The following is a 24,549-nucleotide window of genomic DNA, read 5'->3' as shown; positions in this document are numbered from 1 at the left end:
GAGGAGACTTTTGCAATGCTTCTTCCTCTCCCTTCTTTTGGGCAGGGAAGGGGGGGGGAGACGAATAGTAACAACATACAAATTAGATAATTTCTATATGGAAAATATAACTTAAATTAAATGCATACATGTAATGAAGATTAATGCCCTGCACTCCGTTTCCTTCACTCTGCTTTCACTGGTAGCCTCTCTCAAATCACACTGACAACGTTTGATGCACTCTATTCCAGCTCTTAGAATCTAAAAGCTTTATTCAACTCCACTGACATTTACCTTGTCCGTATGTGGCCTTGCCTGAGGAAAGACATATTCTCGTTTTCATCTCTCCTAACACTACATCATTGTCTAATATTCAGATTTCTGATGACAACTTACAAAATTGCTAAAAGCTTGTCTCTTAGTCCAGTATATCGTGTTTGTCACTGACGTTTGTGTTAACAACTTCTTTGTGTCAAGGAAGTTTTTCCTACAGTCCTGGTATGGTTTGGTTTGGTTTGAATATTTTCTCCCAGCAGTTCCTCTGCTTACTGACAACACTGTTTAGAACATGCATTCTGAAAATCTGGTTTTCACCTCCAAAAGTCACAAAAAAGAAATATGCATTCTTATACCACCAAGCTTTAAGTAGATGTCTTGCTACTACAGCATCTGCAGGCTATTTTGACTTTTTGTCACTATTTTTTTTTTATTATTATTATTCAATATATTGTTGCAAACTTGGCATGCAGCTCAAAGTGAGCTGTTTAGGTGCTAGCCTGCAGCTCCCTGGCCCCTTGACCTCCCTCTGAGAACAAAGTTCAGAGATGTATTATTGGAACTAGCAGGGGAAAGTGTTACAGGGATAAACTGAATAACAGTAAAAAGATATTTTTTGAGAAACATAGTCGAAAGAAAATATTAGGCAGGACTGTGTTCCTATGCCTGTCTGAAGTGACCTTGTGTGTAAGCTCTCTACTAGCTCTTTAGTAAGAGAAGAGTGCCTCTGTAGAGCACGTTATATCATCTTTTGTATATGAGAGGTAAAATTAGTTAATGTGGACTCAATAAAGTATATACAAACAGAAACATTGAAATGTTTTTAGATCCACTGTCTTAGTTTTCAGTTAATTTTAAGTGGGATCCTTTCTTTTATCAAAATTTGAGCATCTGGGAAATGGTAAATATCCTTTTAAATACAGAAGGTACTTGTTTCTGAAAAAATACAACTATTTTTCATTATTAAAAATTATGATAATGAACAAGAATTATATTCTTAAAATGTTTTGGGGGGCTTTCTGTCAGAATTAATTTGAAGGTGCCTTTTTTTTTTTTTTTTGAATAAATAAATCAAATAAATAATTAAATAAAAAATCTAATTTAAGAAACAAAACCCCTCTGGGAGTAGGGAAGAGTCCACATTAACACAGAATTTTCCAAGCCTTAGCTCCAGTTCATTTTCCACAGGAATATACACCAGTCAGTTTTTTTTCTGAAAAATAAATAAATAAATAAATAAATAAAATCTAAAAATACCTAATTTATATAAATCTAGATTATGAAATATAATAATCTAGAGAAAACGTTAAAAACATGTTATTTTGGACAAACAGATGCACTTAGTTTTCACTAAAAATTGTAGTAATATATATGGTACGCATCCTGTATTGTTAATTTCTTTGTTTTTTTTAATGCTTCAATTTTCAAACAAAAACTTTTTAACTCTCAGTCAGATCACAGCTGATTCAGGTAAATTCCTCCTATCCTGTGTTGGAAAGAAAAATGTGCATTGCATGAAAGGTGAGGCAATCATATTAGAAATGTAAATGTCAACTAGATAATAGTTGTTAACACTTTAAAATACATGCAAATGTAGATAGTTCTTTGAAAGAAGAGTACACTAAAATATTTAATAAAATATTCAACATGAACAAAGTTGAATGTTGTTTCTACTGCATGTCTTGCTTTAATTTAGAAAGGCACTATTAGTAAAAGAAGTCTAATTGTCTTAAAACCACAAAATAATATTAGAATACAGTCTAATTCCCCTTTCTTATGTCTACCAAAATAAATCTTCAAGGTTCCTAAATCCCCAGGCATGTATCTATTAAATCCAGTCTCTTGTTACCTGGTCACAAACGAAGGTAAGTGTGGGTATAGAGGAGTTTCACACACACACACACACACCAAAAAAAAAAAAAAAAAAAAAAAAAAAAAAGTAATCTTATGCCATATAGTAATACACATTGCAAGGCAGATGGCATTTATTTATAATTAAAATTTCAAAATCATTTATCTTTTTTCTATGCTACATTCCCAGTACAAAGTACTCTCCATATTGTTCTTGCACAGCACATTTCAACTACTGATTCATTATAAGAAGATGCATCTGAAAATTAAGTGTTGCACGATACGCATTTTTATATTGTTCAGAAAGACTGAACAGGTTTTTTTGATTAACAAATTATGTGCATAAGTAGTGTTTTTATAAATACTAATTTATTTAATAAAAATACAAAAATATAAATATACATATATAAAAATATCATGATGAATCAGGACACAGACATTCTTTAACTCAATAAATATGGCAGTAATATTAATATAATTTAAATATACTTTAGATACTATCTTACAGTGTGGGTTCACAATGTCCCAGCTAATAGGAAAGGTAAAGCAAAGTAATTAAAACAAAAAAATTCCACCTCATTATTAAAGGCACAAAAAGCCTTTTGTTGTGTTTTCATTGTAAACGAAAACCTTTTTTTTCAGAAATTTCTAGGCAGAAAAGGTGAATTATAGATTTTTTTATCTAAATCATTCATAACAATTTACGTTGACTTAAGCAAACCCTTACTAAGACAGCAACTAATTTTAGTAAAAAAAAAAAAAAACAACAAAAAACAAAAACAAAAACAAAAAAAACAAGTAAGAGAGGGTAGGCCACTTTATCTAGGAACATAGACATGAATTCCACTAACACAGATTACTTCCTCAGTCTCTATCACTTTCCTCTCCACCATACATATCTGCTAATTTTTTAAACCGAGGTCCCCAGTCACTGAGGTAATCGTAGTCTTGGTTGCCATCTGTGGCGAGTGATTCCAGGCTGCTGAGTGAATTTGCTATGGAATCATTTCCTTCATAAGCATACGTTGCTAGTGAATCATAAGGAGGGGCAGCTGGGTCTGAATCGTTTTCCTTTAGCCTTCGATGAATAAAATCTTGAACATCAATGTTTTCCCAAAGCGGTGCAGTCCGTCTTATCTGAAATATAGTTTCTGGTAAGACATCTCTTCTCATCTTACTTTCCTCCCTTGCTTCTGGATTTCTCAATGTGCCAATGTCAAAAGCCTGGGTGTCTTCTTCTCCACCCCCTTCATCATTGTATGTCACAATGTTGTCTCGAACATCATCCTTTGAGATGATCAAGGGTTCTTTCTTCCTCTGTCTCTTGAGGGCTGCAAACAAGACAACTAACACTGAAAAGAAAAAAAAGACAAAGGAAGAAATGTAGAGTTAGAAATGAAATATATGAGAAAATATTTTCATTACCTGTTGTTCTCAAAATGTCAAAGGATTTTTAGTAGGGAGATAGGTTCAAAAGCTGAAGTTGAGATTAATAAGTAAAAATATTAGCACTTGTGCAACAGCCAAATATATATGTTCTTTTAAACCTATGGGAGCAATGGTTAAAATATTATGTATTCCATGTAGATATACAAGTTACTATTAAGCTGAAGTTTAAAACTGGAGAATGTCTTAAAATAGATCAACTCAAAAGCATTTGACTTCAGCTTTACTTTTGTGAAGTACTGCCTTCCTGGCAGTCACTAAGGGTAATTTTATCAAAAGTATTTGAGTCTCCTAAACAAAAACAATTGTCTCTTTTGAAAGCTAGTGATTTAGGTATTCCTAAGTGCATGATTCACTACTGAAAGCAGGATCTGCAAGTTCTCCTAAAAATAAGAACCTGAGAATCTTCAACTATCAATATTATTGACAAAACTGTGTGGTTTTTTTTTTGTTTGTTTGTTTTTTGTTTTGTTTTTTTTTGCTTCGTTGACTGAAGGAATTGAAAGCTGATCTCTGTTTCTATTTCATCTAAAGCATGATTCTGGTAGTTTAAGAAATACTAGTTGAAGTCTTCATAAGAGAGGTAAGAATTGGCACTAAGCTGAGCCTCTACAGAGGTAGATGAGAAACTAAAGTCAAGCTTTGTAAATACATTCTGCTGGTTAAATGCTATTGATTTCAGTAGGAATTCAATACTTAAATGCATTTAAAAATCTGACCCTTGCTCCAGTATCTGAAGTACATAGGAATAGGCCAAAAAAATCATCTGTCAGTGAGGTATAACAGCAGATGCCAAGCCACACTTAAAGGCATTAGAGCAGTGTATTAAGCCTTTGGAGCAAAGTTTTTTTTCTGTAAATGACTTGAGTGATGGTGAATAAGAAGAATGGACATACTGAGGGCAGAGGGGGGAACAAAGATCCTCTGCATGTCATAGTACAGTGCTGCAAAGGTAAAGGCTGTTCTGTTTGTGATTTTGTGAGTGTACAGGAAGAATCTTTTTCAAGTTTTTTTCTAGTACTAGACAAGGAGTAGTCTATTCATAAATTCAGTAACTTCATATAAAAGAGGGCAGCTGTGAGGGCAGAATGCTAAAAAATTATTATGAAAAAGTGTATCACAGCTGGGTACTTAAATCTTCTCCTATGATAGGCACAGTCATGACACTACTGTCTGAACACACTTCTTGGTGAACATATTTAAATAAAGTTACAAGAACTACATCAGCTGTAAGCTAAGAATTTTGTTTAGCTGCATTCCAGCCTTATTCTACATCAGCTTCAGCTAGGTCTGTAGTGTTAAGTAAAACAGGGTCTCTGACCCTGGATTCACAAGATTCAATCTGGTCACGCTTCTTTTGCAGGTCCCTGAGGCTGTTCTGTCTCATGTGGTGTTGCTGTGATCTAATGAGCAATGATGATCTTGATTTTTATTTTTAGTTCAGTGTTCCTGTACTAACACACTGCAGCCCACCAGAGCGGTGTATTCAGTGAGAGAGTATGTGTTTTGTGGTATATATTTCATGCTCTGTGTTATCACATGAGAGAGGGCTTTGAAGGTACAGAGCCCATAGACATGGTTTTAAGAACTGTGCAAGCTGGAGAGCCAGATCTGACAGAGCTCGAATCGAGATTACTTGCTGGGAGGTGTGCCCTGCAAGTTCTGCTGCTCAGGCTGCGCTTGGACAATGTCCTGAGGAAGTAAATTTGGATCAGACTGAAATCAGGAAAGCAGTGATGCTCAAACCTGAACATTAGGAATAACTGGCTTATCAGAACTCAAGCACTCTCCCTTCCCAGATACAGTTCCCAAATATATAGTTCTATGTCCTAACAGCCTCTGTGGTCATCCGAACATTTACTGGAGGAAGCCCAAATCCACTTGATATTGCTAGCAATCCAAATACTGACAAAATTATATAACTTTACACCTGTTAACTTCTCACCCCTCCCCCCCCCCCCTTGGTAATATGCGTTGGTTGAGATGGGTGGGAAGCAGATGAGATCTAACATAGAGATTGACTGGAAAGTAGAGACAATGGACCTCTTAAGGAGGCATTTTTTTGGCCAGCAAAACTAACAAGTTACAATTTCTGTGCTCTTAAAGACATGTTATGAGCTACCATTTATCCTAATTCCTTCAGATATTCCCTATTTTTTCAAATGCTGCTGCTGTCCAGCTACCCATCTAACTTCTGTGCTCAAACTTTATTTAATGAGATGTACTCACTATCATTTGCAAGCAATTGAACATTTCTCTTTTGAGCTTTTGAGCTAAATATTTCCTGATTATAAAAATTACAAATCATTCATGATTAAATAGCTGGTATAATTGATATTTTTCTAATCATGGAGAAGCATATCACTCATCTTCAGGAAGACAACTTTCAGAGTCCTGGATTCAAATGACAATCTGTTTATAATGTAAAATATTGCTCTGATGTGCATAGTATCTGAAACTGAGCCTAGATTTTTAAATTTCTTTTCCCCAAATAACACCAATAGTCTCATTGTTTCATTTTTATTCATTCTTACAAATTATAATGAAGAATAACAGCACACATTTGCTCCTTTTCCCCTCCCACCTCCTCTTCCATTTTAGAAAAGATTCCTTACAAATGAATAAAAGATTGCATTAGATATGAAATACTGCTCTGCAGTGTCATATGAATAAGGAGTTGAAGAATATCAGGGGTCTAGAAGCAACCAGTCCTTCTGTTGTCAATCATATGTCACCCCACAGGTACATACCCAGCAGGATGATGATGCAGAGGAGAATGGCAATCAGTGCCCCTGTGCTGAGGCCAGCAGGAAGGAGGAGGGCCTCTGTGTTGCAGGACTGCATGTTCCCTCGGCTGTCACAGGCACAGACTTGGATGGTAAGGGTGCCAGTGCTGCTCTGAACTGGGTAGTCATTGTCAAATATTATGATTGGAAGGTGATAGGTACTTGTCTTACTTCGGCTGTATCCATTTCTTCTAGTTATAATTCCTGCTGTGTTGTCTAGAATGGAAAAGCAGAATAAATATTTGTTACAGGATGAATACAGGATGTTATTGGGGCGGGGGTGATGGGGAAGCTGGTGCTGATTAGCAGTTACCTTTGTTGTCTATAATGGAGAAGTTTGGATGAACAGCAAATTCTGGCACCAACTCAAAGAAAAATTTGTGTCCTCGAGGAGGTTCATCTTTGTCAACTGCACTCACAGTCTGTATCAGCTATAAAGAAAACAGTATTTCATGCTTTTTTCTTTCTTAAGAGTTTGTGTTTGTTTTAAATAAACTCTCTGCTTCTCATGTCCAGTGAAAATCTGATGAATCTCTGTAAGTAGGCACAAACTGATGTCCTAAGCCAAATGTTTCCCACATAAGCACAAGAGAGGTTCCAATAAACAAATTGTTGCTTTGTTGTTTAAACATATAACAGAGAATGAAAAAAGGACAAGTCTTCACTGTGAGACTGCCATCTGCTTTGATTTGTACTCAGTATCTTGCAGTGGTACAGAAACAATTGCCCTTCTAAATAAGACATAAACCTCCTGTGGCCTCATATAGCAATGACACAGAGCAGTGCGTAAACCAATTGTTAAGTGGGTCTAATTCCCAGTCCACCTCATCTGCGCCTGGTGATAAATTGTAGTACTGCACTGGCAGGACGCTCAGCTCTCCTGAGGTAATAGGGGGAGATACTTTACTCTTTCCTAAATTGAAATCTCTGGCTGTGAAGCTTTACAGCTGTAAACAAGGGCACTCAAGCCTTCTGGGGGCAGTGGAAACAGCCCAAGCACAGCATCAGAGCAGAAAAGATTGAAAAAGAAGGGCCTCAACAGTGATTCCATGTTGCACAGGTTTTCCTGTTGCATAAAAATAAGTGCAATTATTTGAACCTGATTATATATAGACACGTGCACACTAGCAATTTGTCTTTTTTTTTTTCTTTTCTTTTTTTTTTTTTTTCCCTCTCTATCTAGCTGCTACTGGAGGCTAAGGAATACAGCTGCAGAACTACAGAAGTAGAAGCTACCTGAGAACATCCATGAGCTATGACTTGCAGCAGTTAGTATTGTGTGTGAGCTGTGTGAGCAGTAGTAATGCAACAAGCCGTTCAAGTGATTGCTATGCCCCTTGCACTTTTCAGTAGTGGATACCGTGCTGGAGAATGGCCCATACTCCACCTTGGATTTCAAGGGTGTGTTTGAGTTTAGAAGATGTTGTCTGAAGATGACAAAGCTTGTTGGTGTGAGAATGAGAGTAAGCTTCTTCCGAGGATGCTACAACTCAGTATAGCTGCTTTCCTGTAGCACCTAAACTTAGAGGCAGAAGGAGCTCAGCAGTCTGACTTGTTTCTTTTAAAGCTGTGAGGGAGCCAATGCCTGATTTGAGGTTTTCAAGAGTTTCCAGTGCATAGGGTGTCCTGAAATTCTGCAGACATCAAAGCCATTTGTTATCAAAGGCTTACTTCATGCCTTGTTTTTCTGATATTTCCAGGAAGAGTACAGCATGAGCCCTTCAAGAAATACAGTAATTGACAAGTAACACTGATATGATTTTTAAGCTTTGTGGCAATAAAGTAAGGAGCAGCTTTTTTTCTTGCAGGCTGCTACAAACATCACCTTGATTGAGAGTTGAGCGTAATGAAATTTGGGTGAGTATTAGCATTTCTCAGGATGAAACTCTACTGGATGAACACAATTACAGGGCTGTAATATTCAGAAACCAGAAACAATGAGTACTCTACACAATGAGTATTCACTTATTTTTCTGATAAACCTTGGGATACTTTAATTACACGTAATAATATTCAACTGTTATATAACAAAAAAACAAAACAAACAATAACAGCAAAAACAATAGAGAAGGTCTGAGTTTGGCTAATTCACTTTCTAGGATCTCCTAAAATAATTAGAAGAGATTTTTTATAATTACTATTTTATTTCTATGTTGCTGGTATCCTGTCATCAGAAATGGACTTGAAAGGAAATGTGCAAATATCAGCACTGTACAAGAGGAAAACAGTAGGCTGAAGGTAGGATTATGCAGTTTATTTAAGCATGATTAAAATAATGACTACATACTAAGGCCTCTTCACTTCTAGAGCATTTGATGATCATTGCACCTCACTTTAGGTGTTTTAGTTAGTTTGTTTGTTTTTTAATCAATTTCTCAAGATTAAACAAACTTCTGTTTATGACATAGTATCCTGCCTGTGTCTCTGATTGTGTCACTGTTTCCAGCGTACAGTCTGTTCCTCTTCTTCCTGTCACTATATGCTTCTGAGAGCGGCCACAGAGAGAGTAAGATGAAGACACTGCTTTGCTTTAAGTGAAAGTGGAGTATTATTATAACAAAACACACTTTTGACAGATGTAGAATATGAAAATGAAAATATTTTTTCCCTCAAATTTTTATAAGTTTGAAAACACACACATAAAAGTGCTAGAGATGAGTGAGAATTAAAATATGTGGTAATATTTGTGCAATTACTTGATAAAAAACTCAAGGATAAAAAAAAAATCCTGATATAATAGCTACCAGAAATTACTGTTGAGTATCTTGGAGGTTTTGAGATGTAATCAGTGGGATGTTTATAGGATCTGGATTTCATTCCCTTCATGTGCAAATGACATGGAGGAGGACAATTATGCCAGGCATAGAGAAACCTAATTACATTGAAAACTTATTGTTGAGGATAAAGCTGAAGGAGAAAACAATAACAACAACAACAGCAGAAAAAATCTTTTCATCTGCTCGAACTATTGGCTGCATAAATCGAGAACCAGCTGTTTTTCCATCAGGAAAGATTTGAGAATAGAACAATGAAAAAGAATGAATGCAGGTGATTTTTTTCAAATAAAGAAGGTGAAAGGAAATTAGAAATGTAATCTCATTAAGGTTTTTTTGTTTGTTTGTTTGTTTGCAATACAACTGTAAATAAAATAGATGGATGTTAGTGAAAATCACTGCAGAAATGAAAAATATGAGCCTATTTTTGTTGTGCATTAAATCAGTTATTTAAAAAAAGAAATAGTACTGATTTGTTTATATTTTGCAATTTTATGATGAAAATATATTCTTCTTCCATTTTAGGGCAATTATTGACATTGAGTTATGACTACTTTTCTCCAAGACCTCATAGAAAGATCTTCAACATTGTAAGATTTATGAGGGAAGCCTTACTTCAGGAAATTCCCTTTTACTCAAATGAGTCAAGCTTATCAGGGTTAGAGGAGAAAAGAAGCATTCTTTTCTTCCATTGTTTCCAGGAGAATGGGCCTAATTTGGAAATACAGCATTATTGCCACTATTTTAACGTCAGTGTTGTGTGCACTTCTCTGCACTTAAAGAAAAGAACATTTTTGTATTTCCTTTGAGCGAATACAGATACAAACTTCGACACTAATAAATAATTTCTCTTTTATATGTGGGACAAAATGGTTCTACTAACTCGACAAGGTAAGATGAGTTGTGAATGATGAAATATTCTTACTGGGAGAATATATTGGAGAATTCTTTTCACAGTGAGACCAGAGAATCTTTCTAAAATATTTGGGCCCATTTCCCACTGGAATCTATTTTTTAAATATGACAAGGGTTTGGTTAGAATAGCCAACACCTCAGGTTCCTTTCCTCTTCACAGTCATCCAGCCACTCAGCCCCAAGCCTATAGTATTGCATGGGGCTATTGTAGCCAAAGTGCAGGACCCAGCATTTGGTCTTGTTGAACCTCATACTGTTCACCTCAGCTCAGCGATCCACTTTATCTAGATCCCTCTGAAGGTGTCCCTACCCTTAGGCAGATCAACGCTATCTCCCAACTTGATGCCATCTGCAAACATACTGAGGGCACACTCAATCCCCTCATCTAGGTTATCAATAAAAATATTGAACAAGATGGACCCCAGTACCGACCTCTGGGGGACACCAGTTGTAATAGATTGCCAGCTGGATTTAACTCCATTAACTACTACCCGTTGGGCACGGCCTTCTAGCCAGTTTCTTACCCAAAGAAGGGTATACCTGCCCAGGCCACCGGTAGCCAGTTTCCCCAGCAGAATAATGTGAGAGACTGCATCGAAGACTTTGCTGAAATCTAGGTAGACTACATCAACAGCCTTTTGCCTTTCCCTCATCTACCATTCTGGTCACACAGTCATAGAAGGAGATGAGGTTGGTCAAGTATGACCTGCTTTTCATGAACCCATGCTGGCTGGGCCTGATCCTCTAGACACCACACACATGCCATGTGATCTCACCCAAGATGATTTGCTCCATTACTTTCCCCAGTACCGAGGTCAGGTTGACAGGCATGTAGTTCCCCAGATCCTCCTTATGGCCCTTCTTGTAGATGGGAGTCACATCGGCAAGCCTCCAATCCTTTGGAACCTCTCCAGATAACCAGGAGCACTGGTAGATGGCGGAGAGTGGAGCAATCACCTCCCCCACCTCCTTCAGCACCCTAGGGTGGAGCCCGTCCATTCCAATGGACTTGTGACAGTCCAGATGGAGGAGGAGCTCTCTAAGTGTCTCCATCTAAATCACTGGGGATGTATTCTGCGTAGCATCCCAGGCTTCCAGATCAGGGCATAAAGTGCCCTGAGGATAACTGATCTGCCTATTAAAGGCAGATGTAAAGAAGGTGTTGAGGACCTCAGCCTTCTCCTTATCCTCAGGGGTACGTTCCCCTCTGCATCAAGTAAAGGATGGAACTTCTCCTTGCTTCTCCTCCTATCATTGATATATTTGTAAAAGGATTTGTTATTCTCTTTTACTGCAGTGGGCAATCTGAGTTCAGGTTGGACTTTTGCCTTCCTAACTTCCTTCCTGCATACCTTAGCAACTTCCTTGCAATCTCCTCAGGTAGCCTGCCTCTTCTTCCAGAGGACATAGACTCTCTTTTTCTTTCAGAGTCTCAACAGTAGTTCCCAGCTCGTCCACACCAGTCTTCTTCCCCTATGGCTCGCCTTACGGCATTCAGGAACAGTCTATTTTTGTGCCTCTAAGATTTCCATCTTGAGGAGGATCCAGGCTTCCTGGGCCCCTTTACCCTTAAGGAGCGCCTCCCAAGGGACCCCTGCAACAAGCATTCTGAACAGTCAAAGTCCTCCCTCTTGAAGTTCAAGATAGTAATTTTGATAGTCACCCTTCTGACACCTCCAAGAATAGAGAATTCCACAGTTTCATGGTTGCTCTGCCCAAGACAGTCCCCAGCCTTCACATCTCCCACCAGTCCTTCTCTGTTAGTGAAGATCAGGTCTAGCAGGGCACCACCCCTGGTAGGCTCTCGTACCAGCTTCATAAGGAAGCTATCTTCCACACACTCTAGAAATCTCTTGGACTGCTTCCTCTGCGCTGTATTGTATTTCCAACATATATCAGGGAAGTTGAAGTCTTCCATGAGAACAAGTGTTGGTGATTGCACAACTTCCACAAGCTGCTCATAGAATGCTATGTCCTTCTCTTCATCCTGATTAGGCAGTCCCCCACCAAGATGTCACACCTACAGGCCTTCCCTCTGATCTTTATCCATACACATTCAATTTTGTCATTCCCAATCTCAAGCTCTTCAACATCAAAACACTCTTTAATATAAAGGGCCACACCACCACCCTTCTTTCCTCGTCTATCCCTTCTGAAGAGCTTGTAGCCATCCATCACAGCACTCCAGTCATGGGAGTGGTCCCACCATGTTTCAGTAACAGCAACAAGGTCACAGCCTGCTACAAAATCGCTTCCAGTTCCTCCTGCTTGTTTTCCATGCTGCGTGCATTGATGTAGATGCACTTCAGCTGAGTCATCAGACTCATTCCCAACTCAAGCGTTTTTCCCTTAGTCTCGTCTCTGGTGAGCCCTGTTCTGTCCCCTTCCCTCATCGTAGCTAGTTTAAAGCCCTGCTATCTCCTGTATTAGGATTTATTTCCCCCTTTGAGATAGGTGGGTTCCATGCACGGACAACAAGCCAGGGGCTGAGTAAACTGCAACATGATCAAAGAACCCAAAGTTTCTGCCTCGACACCAGCCTCTGAGCCAATTATTCTTTACTTGTGCTTCCCAAGCCCACCTTATGTCCTTCACTGCCCCTGAAGGTATAGAACAAAAGATCACTTGCACTCCCGTACCTTGAACTAAATGCCTAACCCCCTGAAATCTCTTTTCATAGTTTGTAGGCTTCTCTGAGTAATATCATCACTGCCCACCTGAAGTATGAATAATGGAAAGGTATACCGCCAAAAGAATTATCAAATACCCCCAAAATAATTATTTCAAAATCAGTGAAATCCTAAGTAGATGCCTAGTTTGTCAATGTAGTGCTTGTGCAATCTTGTGTGTTCAGGTAATGTTCTAGCACGTGCATCACTACAGACGTGTTCAGACGTGTGAGTAAGATTGAATAGACTTTTGATCCTAGTGCATTATGTCTTCAGAAATATTCTAAAAAACCCACCACTTAATGAAGTTTCATGTTTGCTAAAGCAAAACAATTTTTACTCCTTGGCTCAGGGCCAACCATATGCTGACAGTTTTAAAGAAGGGCTGAATTCTTTACAGAAGTTGGAAAGATTTTAATTAAACTCCTATTCTTATTTTAAAAGTAAGACAAATAGGGAATTTGGATCTCTCACAAAATCAATAGGTTTCTACTTGGAGAAGAGAGGGACAACATACAACTAGTTGTGACTGATAATTAGCAACAACCACATTAAAAATGTGTTATCTGTCTTCTCCATCTTATAAAGGAAGGAGTATATGGACAGTAATGAAATGAAAAATCTGCCAGCTTTCCAAGAGAGAAAACAAATTCTTTCCCTGTTCTGATGCTTGAGAGCCCCTGAATGGCAGAAAAGAATATAGCATCAATGCAAAAAAGCAACCCAGGTAGTTTTCTTAAATATTATTGGTAGATGTTGAAATTAACTGAATTGTTGTCACTAACTTGCTCAGTTTATTCAACCTCCTTTTCAAGTAAATCTTCCTTGTTTCCATGGAGAGGATTCATCCTCTAATCCAGCTACAAAGACACAATTAATTCCTGTGACAAGGGCATGAGAGAACTTGTACCAGAGCCTTCCCTACAGCAGCCCCTGGGGCTCCAGCACACCATCAGAGGATTAGAAATTTTTAAATTCTGCAAGGGGAAGACTGCATCATACTCCTCTATAGCTTGTGCATTAGGCAGTGGGACTTGCAAGATGACAGATCTATTCCAGCCATATGAATGCTATTGTTTATGCATCTCTAATGACAATATTTCTTCCTAATCATACCACTGTTATCTGGAGACAAAACAGTGGCAGAGGAGGAGGAGACACTCTGTAAGACAACAAACAGAGCCTCTATTATCTGCTGATGTAGAGAATGAGTAATGTCACTAGACAGTAGAGAACAATATTTGATCATTCTGACTGCTTCACTATGCAACTGAGATTTAGAGCGTATGGTGATTAATAGATGGGCACAATTAAAAAAAATAATAATCTCTTAGATATTAACTAAATATATTTATCTTCTCAGTCTCTCTCTTCTGTTATGGGCACCAGATGTCAAAGCACTGCTGTGATGTGTGAAGAAGCAATAATGATTCTAATAAGAAAATATTTTTAGGTGATATTTAAAATAAAGTGTAGTACTAATTGAATGCATATTCATTATACTTACTGGGGGCTGCTAAACACGAGCTATCTGGAATTTAGCATCTATAGCCTAAACATTCCAGTTTGCATCTCTATATTCACTGTTATTTTTAGGTCCCAAAGTAGAAGTATTCTCCTGTATTAAAGTTTATTTATTTTCTGAAACAGTTTCAAGTACAGGTAAACGTTCAGGTGTAAATTCAGATGCCTGAATGAGGACACTATTAAAAAATAGAAGGAAGGTCTAGGTCTCTCATTCTTCTGCATCTACATTTTATGCATACTCTCTTTCTAGAATTTGCAGATTTTTCCAATTAAGGAATATAATACCTGGAATTAAATTGATACAGTAGATGGATGGAAGATCTAAACAATAAAATACATAATTAACAGGCCTTCTCATTTTCTCATGGTTATTTTTAGAAAGGCACTAAATTCACCAGAAAAGTAAATGCAATTTTATATGTTATTGGGTAATTCATCAAGTACTCTAGACTATTTGGTGAAAGAAAACTGGCAAGAGTTTTGATTGGATTGAATTTGGTTCACATATATGACAAAACCAGAGTTTGCTAACTGATAATATTCCACATGATTAATTTCATTGAAATAGTAACTACTAAGCTCTAAAGATTTCTTTGTGTTATTTAATTAAAGTATATGACCTACTTTGCTATCAGCCATCATACTAAGATTTTAAGATTTCTTTGTCTTAATTTCATCTTGTGCAAAGAGATTTTGTTGCACAGACAGAATTTAGGTTATATGCCAGCCATTCAAATCAATGACTAGAATTATCTGAATGTATTCAATCTAGAAAAAAAAAAAAAAAAAAGAGAGATTGTAGATCAGATAACAAAAATATGAGGATATGAGGGTTCAATAATCAGAAGTTGAGAGAAAGGCTTTTCTCATTCTATAAGTTTTGAACTATACACTTATATGACAATTAATGTTGTCGGCTATGACAGTATGTTCTGATCATAAGCTTCAGTTGTTTTGAAAGATGTACCTTGTTCATTTTTCTGATATTTTAATTTCCTCCACTGTTTTAATTAAATTCACCACTGCCTTTGATATGCATATTTATCTATGTATATCATTGTATCAAAAACAAAATCATAGAATCATAGAATGGTTTGGGTTGGAAGGGACTTTTAAGATCAGCTATTTCCAACCTCTCTATTATAGGCAGGGACACCTCACGGTAGACCAGGTTGCTCAAAGCCCACTCAATTGTGCCTTGAATGCTTCCAGGGAGGGGGCAAATACAATGAACTTTCTTGAAAAAGAGTTAAAATTATGATCAAGTACCTCTCTGAAGCCAATCGATTTCACTCAGACTATCCTCTGTATTTAATAACCCATTTAACTAAGTTCCAGTAGGTGCAACATTAACAGGTTAGTAGACTGAATGCAGATTATTTCAATTTACACACCTTTTTCTCTCTCTTTTCTATTTTTGTCTTTTTCCATTATATATATATCCTTGTTTTCATCTCTTAAACCTGTTGTAAAACACCATTTGCTTTGCATCTGATAAACTGCATATTCTTGCCCTTTCTAGTGTTCTGTAAAACCCAACGTTCTAGGTCAATCCCAAGTACCATTTACACTATTTTCAGTGCATTCATCATGGTCTTAGTAAATATGAATAACTCTGGACAGAGAACAAAGTTAAAAATAATATATTTTCTGATGCATATCCATACTGCTCAGTCCTATAAAGTCTTTGAGTTTTTGTATGTAGTTAGTATGCTCAAAAGACAGAAAGAAAGATCTGCCCTAGACTCTCTACTGCAAGCAGAAAAAAACTCAAATTTCCTTTAGGGAAAATAATGATCTCAAGTCTTTTCTTCCTCTCAAAGATGAGAGAGGAATTAAGTCAGTATTCAAACGTGGACTTAAGCACACACTAGAGCGACAATTTCAGGGTATATAATCTGATGCTGTATCCAGTTATTTGGTATGAACTTGGTAAGTACTTTCAGAATTAAAAAATAGCAAAACGTTATCTTCCTTCACAAGATTTAAAACAGAAAAGCTGACAGATATTATCATAAATAGAAATTATTTCTAATTTTCTTTCATAAATTTTATCATCTTTTTAGATAATTGCAAAATTTATCAAATAATTTTAAAAGGGATGTACATGAGTTTTGCTCACATTCAGCTCAATTCAGAATTTAATAAAACTTGCAAAGAAAACAGTTACATTAGCTTTATTTATTCATGTACTTATGCATTTTTTATTTAAAATATTTTTTTTATTCTACATCTCCTTTACTGGAGCACAGTAAAACATTTTCCTGTGTTTATGTACTTGAAGGTGTGGCTATGTCAACTAAGGCTTTGAAAAACTTCCCAAAGGAAATGGAGTTATGAGAGAGTACAAAGATTTTTGTAGCATTATGCATAAGTAGATTCAAAAAATATTTTCTGATGTTAAGGATGGAAAAACACCCTAAATAAATATTTCTTTATATTATGTAATATTATATAAAAGTAAAATCCTCCATCTTTATCTCTTAAAATCTTTTTGTAAACAAGTGTAGCTACTGTAGTAGGCATGGAATAAAGAGGTTGGTGGTTTGATTTGCAGTTGTTGAACATAGACATTATGAATTCTCTATTATGATATTCCTTAATAGTTTCACTAAAATTCTAAAATAACATAAATATTCACTTACCTGTCCTGCTTTTGCATTTTCGCAGACAAATGTTTCATAGTATTTGGCAAATTCTGGTGCGTGATCGTTTATGTCTAAAATGCGGATGAAGACAGGTATCTGGCTACTTTGTTTAGGATTATCTGGAACAAGAACATAATTACAATGTAGTATGTACAATGCAAAGTTTTGTGCAACACAAAATTTGTGAAAATGCACTCATGCACTACATTTATTGAAAATGGAGGCAATATTTGGTCTTACAGTGAAGGAGTGCTGTATGTGGAAAAGGTAACAATCTTTCTAAAAATTAGAAAATTTCCCTCTGATGCCTGCTATTGGTTGGCTGACATACATTGCTTCTACAGTAAATGATTTTCAGGGAGTTCTCAGGAAACCAAGTTTTGTTCAGTCTGAGAATTCCAAATTATCTTTCCACAAATGGACAAAGATAATCCTTAAGTAGATGCACATATAAAGATACTCTGTGTATTGATAGTATTTGAGGAAGGGCAAGCCTACATCATAAATACTGTAGCATTCCAGTCTTTCTCAGATCCAATATGCTTCTTAGGCTGATTACTCCAACTTACTGATTTCAGTTGCTATGACAGTGATGTTGTGCCAGGGAGTCTCTTCCCGGTCAAGTGGCTTTGAGATGAATAAGGATCCATTTTCTGAATAGATGTTGAATATTCTATCCAGGTCAGTGTGTCGATCCACAGAATATCTGTTAAGATATGTTACAACTGAGCTTCATTTTTTCTTGATACAGTCTCCAGTTTAGTTTACAGCCACCTATAAACATTTTGTGAGTTTAACTGTAGTTAATCAAGAATGTTTTCTAAACAGGTAGTCCTAAGCTTTTCTGTAACTGCCACAGGAATGCAGTGTGTTACAAATACAGATAAATGTCTTTTTTAAGACTAAGTGCGTGGAATTAAGAGCAAATTAATTATGTGGACTGTTTATTAGATTGTTATTCAAAATTATGTTTGAACTTGCAAAGTGAATGATGAAGTACAACTAAAAATGAGTGTTCTTCTTAGATAATATTTTTGCAGTGTAATTCATGGAGAATTCAGCCATCAAAGGACATACATTTCAGATGTAGTTATCATTTTATAACTGCTTTCCATCACAAGTTCCCATAGATGTTTCTCTGTTGAATGTTTTTCAGTGTCTCCTATGAGCTTAATTACGTAACTGCATCACTGTTCTATTGCAGTCTCATCATGCTTTGCGTGAGATTTAACCAATATTTAAAGAATTTAACAATGTTTAATGACTTACTTTATTGTATTTTTTGTAATATCTGGATCTTGGGCTACAACCTGCCCAATAATGCTTCCTTCCTTGGCATCTTCATCTACTTCTATTAAATATGAGGATCTGCTGAACACTGGAGGTTCATCTATGTCTTCTACAGAAATTTTGACCAGAGCTGTGTCTTTGAATGGCCCCAGCTGAAGAAAACGAGGATCCAGATGAGTGTTCGTTGCTTCCACTCTTAAGGTGTACAATATCTTCTTTTCAAAATCCAGCTGCTAGGGAACAAATAATATTATTAAAGAAAATTGCGTCATTTTACAAGAAATGTGAGTCAGCTTTACAATGATGAATTGAATGTTTAAGCATTTTTCAGAGAAAAAAAAAATTCAAAATTGTAATGCATCTTGGGGAAGATAGCATTTTCTAAGAAAAAATGGGAATTATATAGGGCAGCAAGACAACTATGATCCCTTTACCTACTACTTGTTCAGTTTAGTAGAAGCCCCAGAGGATTTATCTGTATAAAAATAGAAAGAAAGAAATAGGCAAGATGTACTCCTTCCACAAGTAGGAGGTGCAAATGTCTTTATTTTTCTCGTCTTTATGGAACAAAAACACTTATCCCAACTCTTTAAGTCCTCTGCCCTATTTCCACTCTCCTGTCTCCTCCCATATTATCACCTACTCTTGCTTATTCTGCATCAGGAGCAACCCTGATACAACTTATTCCTACCCTCCAAATTCCACAGTGAAAAGGAAAAATGTGAGATCTGATTTCCTGCCTATCTGTATATTTGTATGTATACATATATATACATAGATATGTGCACACATGCACACACAAATGAACACACAGTTTCCATATAAGTATATTTGTATTACATATACATATAGCAATTTACTGTTACTGATCACTTAAGAACAGAACTAAAAACAGTGTTCATACTTCAACAGTCTGAACCATAAAAAGTACCAAACCTATCTGTCAGAGATGGCAATTTGAATTAAATTCCTATCAATCTCGCTGCTCTTAAGACCTCACTTGACATAATATCTAAGAACTTAAGTTTCACCAAGGCTGGACTTAAACCAAAACAGATTTAAGGTTCTGGGTGTACTGGATTTTCAAACAGATTACAGAGTAACAGGCTATAGATGTAAGATCATCAAACTGCAGGTGAGCCTCCAACCTTTGTGAGTACTACTGCACTATTCAGCTGACAAACCCCATGGCAAACTGAACCCCTCCAGGTTCACACAGCCCTAATTTGAAAGTACTGTGTGAGATTACATATATTGAGCAGACAGCTGCCACTGAAATATTGCTTTATGTGAAGTGACATGCCAGTAAATTTCCCTCGAGATTTGAAAATAACAGATATCTGCTGAAGAAAGAGAAGAACAAAACTAATAGAACAACTCCTTGGCAGCTTTGACCCCTTGTGAGATCTACCCTCCCTTACCCTGGAAAAATAACCACAACACCTGGAGAGCTAAGTACATATAAAAGAGAAGGAGAAAAAATAAACCTTTTTGACAGTTATAATCCCTTCCTGTGTATCCTTGTCAGTGACGATATCAAACACATCTGATCCATCCCCATTGGAAATACTATACTCAATCTCTGCATTTTCACCTAGATCAGGGTCATTGGCTTTAATTCTGCCAAGAGGAGTCCCAGGTGGTGCAGATTCAGGAGAGCTGAACTGGTAGGTGCCTGGAAGAGCAAAATCAACCTTTTTATTTTAAGAATCTTTATTCTTCTGAATAATAAACACCTTCAATTTCACCACAATTTTCTTAAAATTACACAAAAAAAACACCATTAGTCATTATATTAAACTTTTACTTATACAAAACAGGGCTTGGAGTTGATTGACAAACTGTCACAAAAATTTCAAATGATTCTTCAAAGCCATTTAGTATAGTGTTTTTAAAGTTTTTAATACTGGAACAGAGAAGCTCAATAATATGGCAGTGATTCTAATGCTGATTCATTAACTATTCTTCTTCCCCAGTTCTCCAGAAATGTTGCCAGATATATTTGTAAGTAGCAGATTTTGTTTTGTTTCCTTAAGGCAGAAGAGCTGTAGCAAAGCAGGAGACTAAGACAGAATAGGCTATATGTTTCCTCTTTTGATATTTTGAAACTTATACTAATTTCAGGTGTTCCATCTAAAACAATTCATTTATCCATTATTGGTAATACATAATAAAGAGTCACGGTAAAGAGAATTTGGATACATGTTCATGTTAATTGCTATAGTTAATTAAAATGCTGATACTTTTAGATTTTCTTTAATTTACTCTGCACATACATTTTGTTCTCTTTTGGTGGTTGGTGTCATTTAATGTTTTTATAATCAGGTTTTGCTAGAAAGAATTCTGATTACACAGACATTTTAATCTTTCCTATGTATATGAAATGTGAATCTGCATGTATTTTCTGACAACATTCACCATAAAAATCTTACTATTAAGACATGCTATAGCATAAAAAAAAATTAATCAGATGCTTTTCTTGACCAGTGAGAACTAGGTAATGAAGATTCTTCACCATTGGCAAGGCATAAGCATTTCTAAATCAATATTTTCTGTTATTTGCTAGAGAATATTTGACATATATACATATATATATATACACATAGCATTTTCCATGCAAATTTCCAGAATCTGAGTTTTTTTGAGCTATTTTCTAATGTAAATAAACATGAAATTACTGTGCAAAATAATGATACTGGAAAAAATAGCTTAAAATTCTTGATCTGACAAATTAATATTGGGCAAAATGCAAAAATATTGTTTGAAGGGTCTAAAAATTGTATTAACCTGAAGTACAGTACAGACAAGTATATTTCTTTTAACTAGCCTATTGGCTGTTTCCTGTATTTACACATGCTTTGCTTTCATTTAAGACCTTGCGGAGTCCTAATGTTTTATTTTATGCAAAAGGGCCATAGTAGACATCTGAGTGCTGAGGGAGTCTTTACCTTGAAATGTACAGAGGACAAAACATTGTCTCTGGAAATCCCTCATATTTATATAGATGTGTAACAACATGGAAACTAATGCTCCATGCTAAATCTTATTTATTGTTACAAAATTGCTATTTAAGTGAAAGCTCAGCAATAGACTCTTTGACTGCAATCCACACAGACTAGAATAAATGTTATTCCCTTAAAGAAAGCTGAAAATGTGAAGAAAGTTAAGACTCTTGGCAGCTAACCATAAGTTTGAAGGCTTACTCAAATTCAAGCAATTGTCAGGTGAGCTGAGAATACTGTAAGAACAGGTTTAATCATTCCACTTATGGCTTCTTCCAGAATAAATAACTCCTTTAATTGTTTTTGCACCTGAAAACATTCATTTTTGTGGTGCTGCCTAAGTGCTACATAATTTTGGGATGTGAGATGACTAGTTTGATTTAGAGTACTATTGAATTCAGGATATGTAAGATTTTCATTAGTGTGTCATATATATACATATATATATATAAATTCAGCATTTAAATTTGCCTATGTTTTTCAAGTGTGAAGGACACTGAACATTTCAGGAAATAGAACAAAACATAAAATGTTTCTTCCTATTGCAAACATCCAGTACTTCACAATGCTCTCTGCCAATTTTATTCTTTTATCTACTTTAATAAATCAGTCTTCAGTTTTTCAGCAACACCACATTAACTCCTGTTGTGTCTACTTGCTTTTGACCCTCTGCTTTGGGTCACATTTGTACTTATTCTTGCCTCACATAAAAGAAAATGCAAAATAATTGACTTTGGAAGGAGAAAACCTCCAGAATCATGTATTAATTTGAAGGTATGTTCTTATTTATCTTAGAATAAATTAAAATCTTCAGATGTTTCTATATATCTGGTTTCCCTAGAAATTTTGAAAATCACCCTGTTGAGTAGAAAGAAAATAGAAAGGAAAGGTCATCAAGAAAATGAAAGTTACTTCCCTGAAGACATCCCATAGCAATTCATGTATGGTCAATCTATGTTGTTCAGTGATATTCTATGTAGAAAGCTACATGGCATATTGTATGAAGCATCAAATTGTGTGAATTTCTTTACAGTTATGTACCAGAACCAAAGCTAATCATAATTACCAGAACTTCTGTGGACTTCTGGCTTCAGCTAATCTTTCGAGAGCATTGTTAAGGAATGAAGGCTGAGGAGACTGAGAAACTAACATCATTTTATGGTTCTGTTCATCCTTCATTTTATTGTTTTATATAATTTTGTTTAGTTTAATTTTATTTAATTTTATTCAGCAACAAAGCTTAGAATGGGCTGCACTGCACTCTAATTTAGGTTCAGGAATTCCTTTTTGCCAAAGTACTGTAGGCTGTATCATGCTATAAAAAAGTATTCTCTCCTAAAATCAAGCAGAAAAATTGTTTGAAAACTGTACTGATTGTGAATTCAAATTATCTTTCTTTATAAGACCCACAGTACGTTCTCTCCCCTCTTTTTTTTAAAACACAACCGAGTAGGAAGAATAGAAGTAAGCTTCAAGAATCCTTTCTCCCACTCTGAGTTTCCTAACATTTTAAAGAATCTTCTCTAGGCTGACACGCTTATACTGTTTTGAGTGTACTTATTGCCACAGCGCTGAAGTACCTTTCAAGTTACTGTAAGTATGGGAGAGAGTTCAGCCTTGTTTGTTCATTCTTTGGTGAATTTGTAAAGAGAGGCAGTCAGGTCTCTAATCAGTGCCAACAAGCAATTCAAATTTTACAACATGAACATTCTTCCAGCAGACACTGAACTGAGGCTGTAAATTTATTATATCTGTAGCCTGTCAAGCAGTTAGTAGACACTGATTGTAACAACAAGGAACTGGATTTAAACCAGTACCCTAGGATGAAAGGATCAGTAGTATTTCATGAAGCTTTCTATATTGTGCATTTTAATATTGTTTGTCAAATTTATTACAGAGATATTTTTGAAAACCTCAGTTGTGTGTCAAATACAGACTAGATTATACAAAGCAATCTTTATCAGGAATTAAGTACAGGTTACAAGTACCTGAAGCAAATGCTTAGACTTCCAGCAAAGCATATCTCATGACCAACTCTGCCTGTGCAAGGTGGTATATAAGAAAATTTGGTGAACTACTTGGCTAAACGTTAAGGGCATATAAACTCAATCCTATATTTTGTTATTAAATTTCAGAAAAGATTCTGAAAACCCTGCAGTTATCCAAGTCTGTTGTTACAGCTAACGTTCCCGTGACCAGAGTAAGAAGGTGAAGTAAGCTTATAGTTGCAGAAAGTATTTGGACATTAAAAAAAAAAAAAAAAAAAAAAAAAAAGATTCACTTTGCCTTTTTTGCAACAAAAAAACAGACACAACAGTGGGTCGGTAATTATATTAAAATAATAATAATAATAATAATAATAAAGGGAAAGAAAAAAGATCGTAGAACGTGACAGTGAAGCAACTGATTTAGAGAATTTCATTGGAAAGCAACAGAACTCTTAGTGCTCCGTACTCTGAGGAAATCGAGGTGGATTGTCATTGACATCAGTCAGTGTGATGTTAACCGTGGTGGTCCCTGATAGTCCTCCCATCTGGCCTCCCATGTCTTTGGCCTGGATGACCACTTGATACTGTTCCCTGTTTTCTCTGCTCATGTCCGGTAGAGCAGTTTTGATTATGCCTTAGAGAAAAGAGAAAAAAGAGAGACAGAGTAGAAGGCACACTTCAACCTCAGATTTTTCAAATGTATAGAAATAAAAGAAATATAACATATTATTCATTGTTTCTAATATTCTAAATTAGTATTTCTTTCAATGGCAAAATTATATTTGCTGAACTAATAAACTTTTTCCAGCCATCCACAACTATTATTTTAATGCAATATGAAATTGCCATCCCTGTAGAGGGTTTGATATTATAGCATAATGATGAACTCACGTCCTGGTTTCATTATATCAAACTTTTATAGATCCATAGATTTTAAAGACCAGTGGGGGTGATGATAGTCAACCAGGACTATAGCTAATGAAGAATTGGAAAAGACTATAAAGCTAATGCTGGAAAACATTTTTACATAGCACACAAAAAACTCAGGTGATAAAATAAAAATAAAAATCTCCTACCCTGAAGAAAGATCAAATAAATCCTCTTGAGATCCAGAGAGCAAAGAGTCTTTCCATTAAAGTAGATATGTGCATATTTTAGAATATAAGCAGAGTTGCTGGGTGGTGTTTTGTTTGTTTGTTTGTTTGTTTGCTTGTTTTGTTTTGTTTTGTTATTTAAAATATGGAGGTTTTGCAGGACTGAAGTGATGATTATTTTCTCTGGTGAAGTGGAAGAATTTAAGTACAGTTTATTTTTTCCCTTGGGGGATTCAAATACCTACCTTTTCTTTTTCAGAGGAAGGCACTCATTATCATTAAATGTATTTTGTTTGTTTGTTTT

The 24,549-nt window shown here is 35.9% G+C and overlaps 1 protein-coding gene across 1 annotated transcript in view; it reads right to left on the bottom strand.

The window, feature by feature from the left end:
* Positions 1 to 2,923: 2,923 nt before the first annotated feature.
* Positions 2,924 to 24,549, bottom strand: part of LOC116226556 (cadherin-9) — a 92,015-nt gene continuing 70,389 nt past the window's right edge. Inside the window, exons 5-12 of the mRNA XM_031589456.2 lie at positions 23,618 to 23,785; positions 19,649 to 19,836; positions 18,141 to 18,394; positions 17,441 to 17,577; positions 16,869 to 16,990; positions 6,652 to 6,769; positions 6,303 to 6,554; positions 2,924 to 3,458 (exon numbers count right to left, since the gene is read on the bottom strand). Coding sequence (XP_031445316.2) covers positions 2,971 to 3,458; positions 6,303 to 6,554; positions 6,652 to 6,769; positions 16,869 to 16,990; positions 17,441 to 17,577; positions 18,141 to 18,394; positions 19,649 to 19,836; positions 23,618 to 23,785 — 1,727 coding nt within the window. The 3' untranslated portion in view covers positions 2,924 to 2,970. The remainder of the gene's footprint in view (positions 3,459 to 6,302; positions 6,555 to 6,651; positions 6,770 to 16,868; positions 16,991 to 17,440; positions 17,578 to 18,140; positions 18,395 to 19,648; positions 19,837 to 23,617; positions 23,786 to 24,549) is intronic.

This window comes from Phasianus colchicus, chromosome 3 (assembly GCF_987193195.1).
Source record: "Phasianus colchicus chromosome 3, bPhaCol1.hap1.1, whole genome shotgun sequence".
NCBI lineage: Eukaryota > Metazoa > Chordata > Aves > Galliformes > Phasianidae > Phasianus > Phasianus colchicus.
This window is presented reverse-complemented; position numbering and strand designations above follow the sequence as displayed.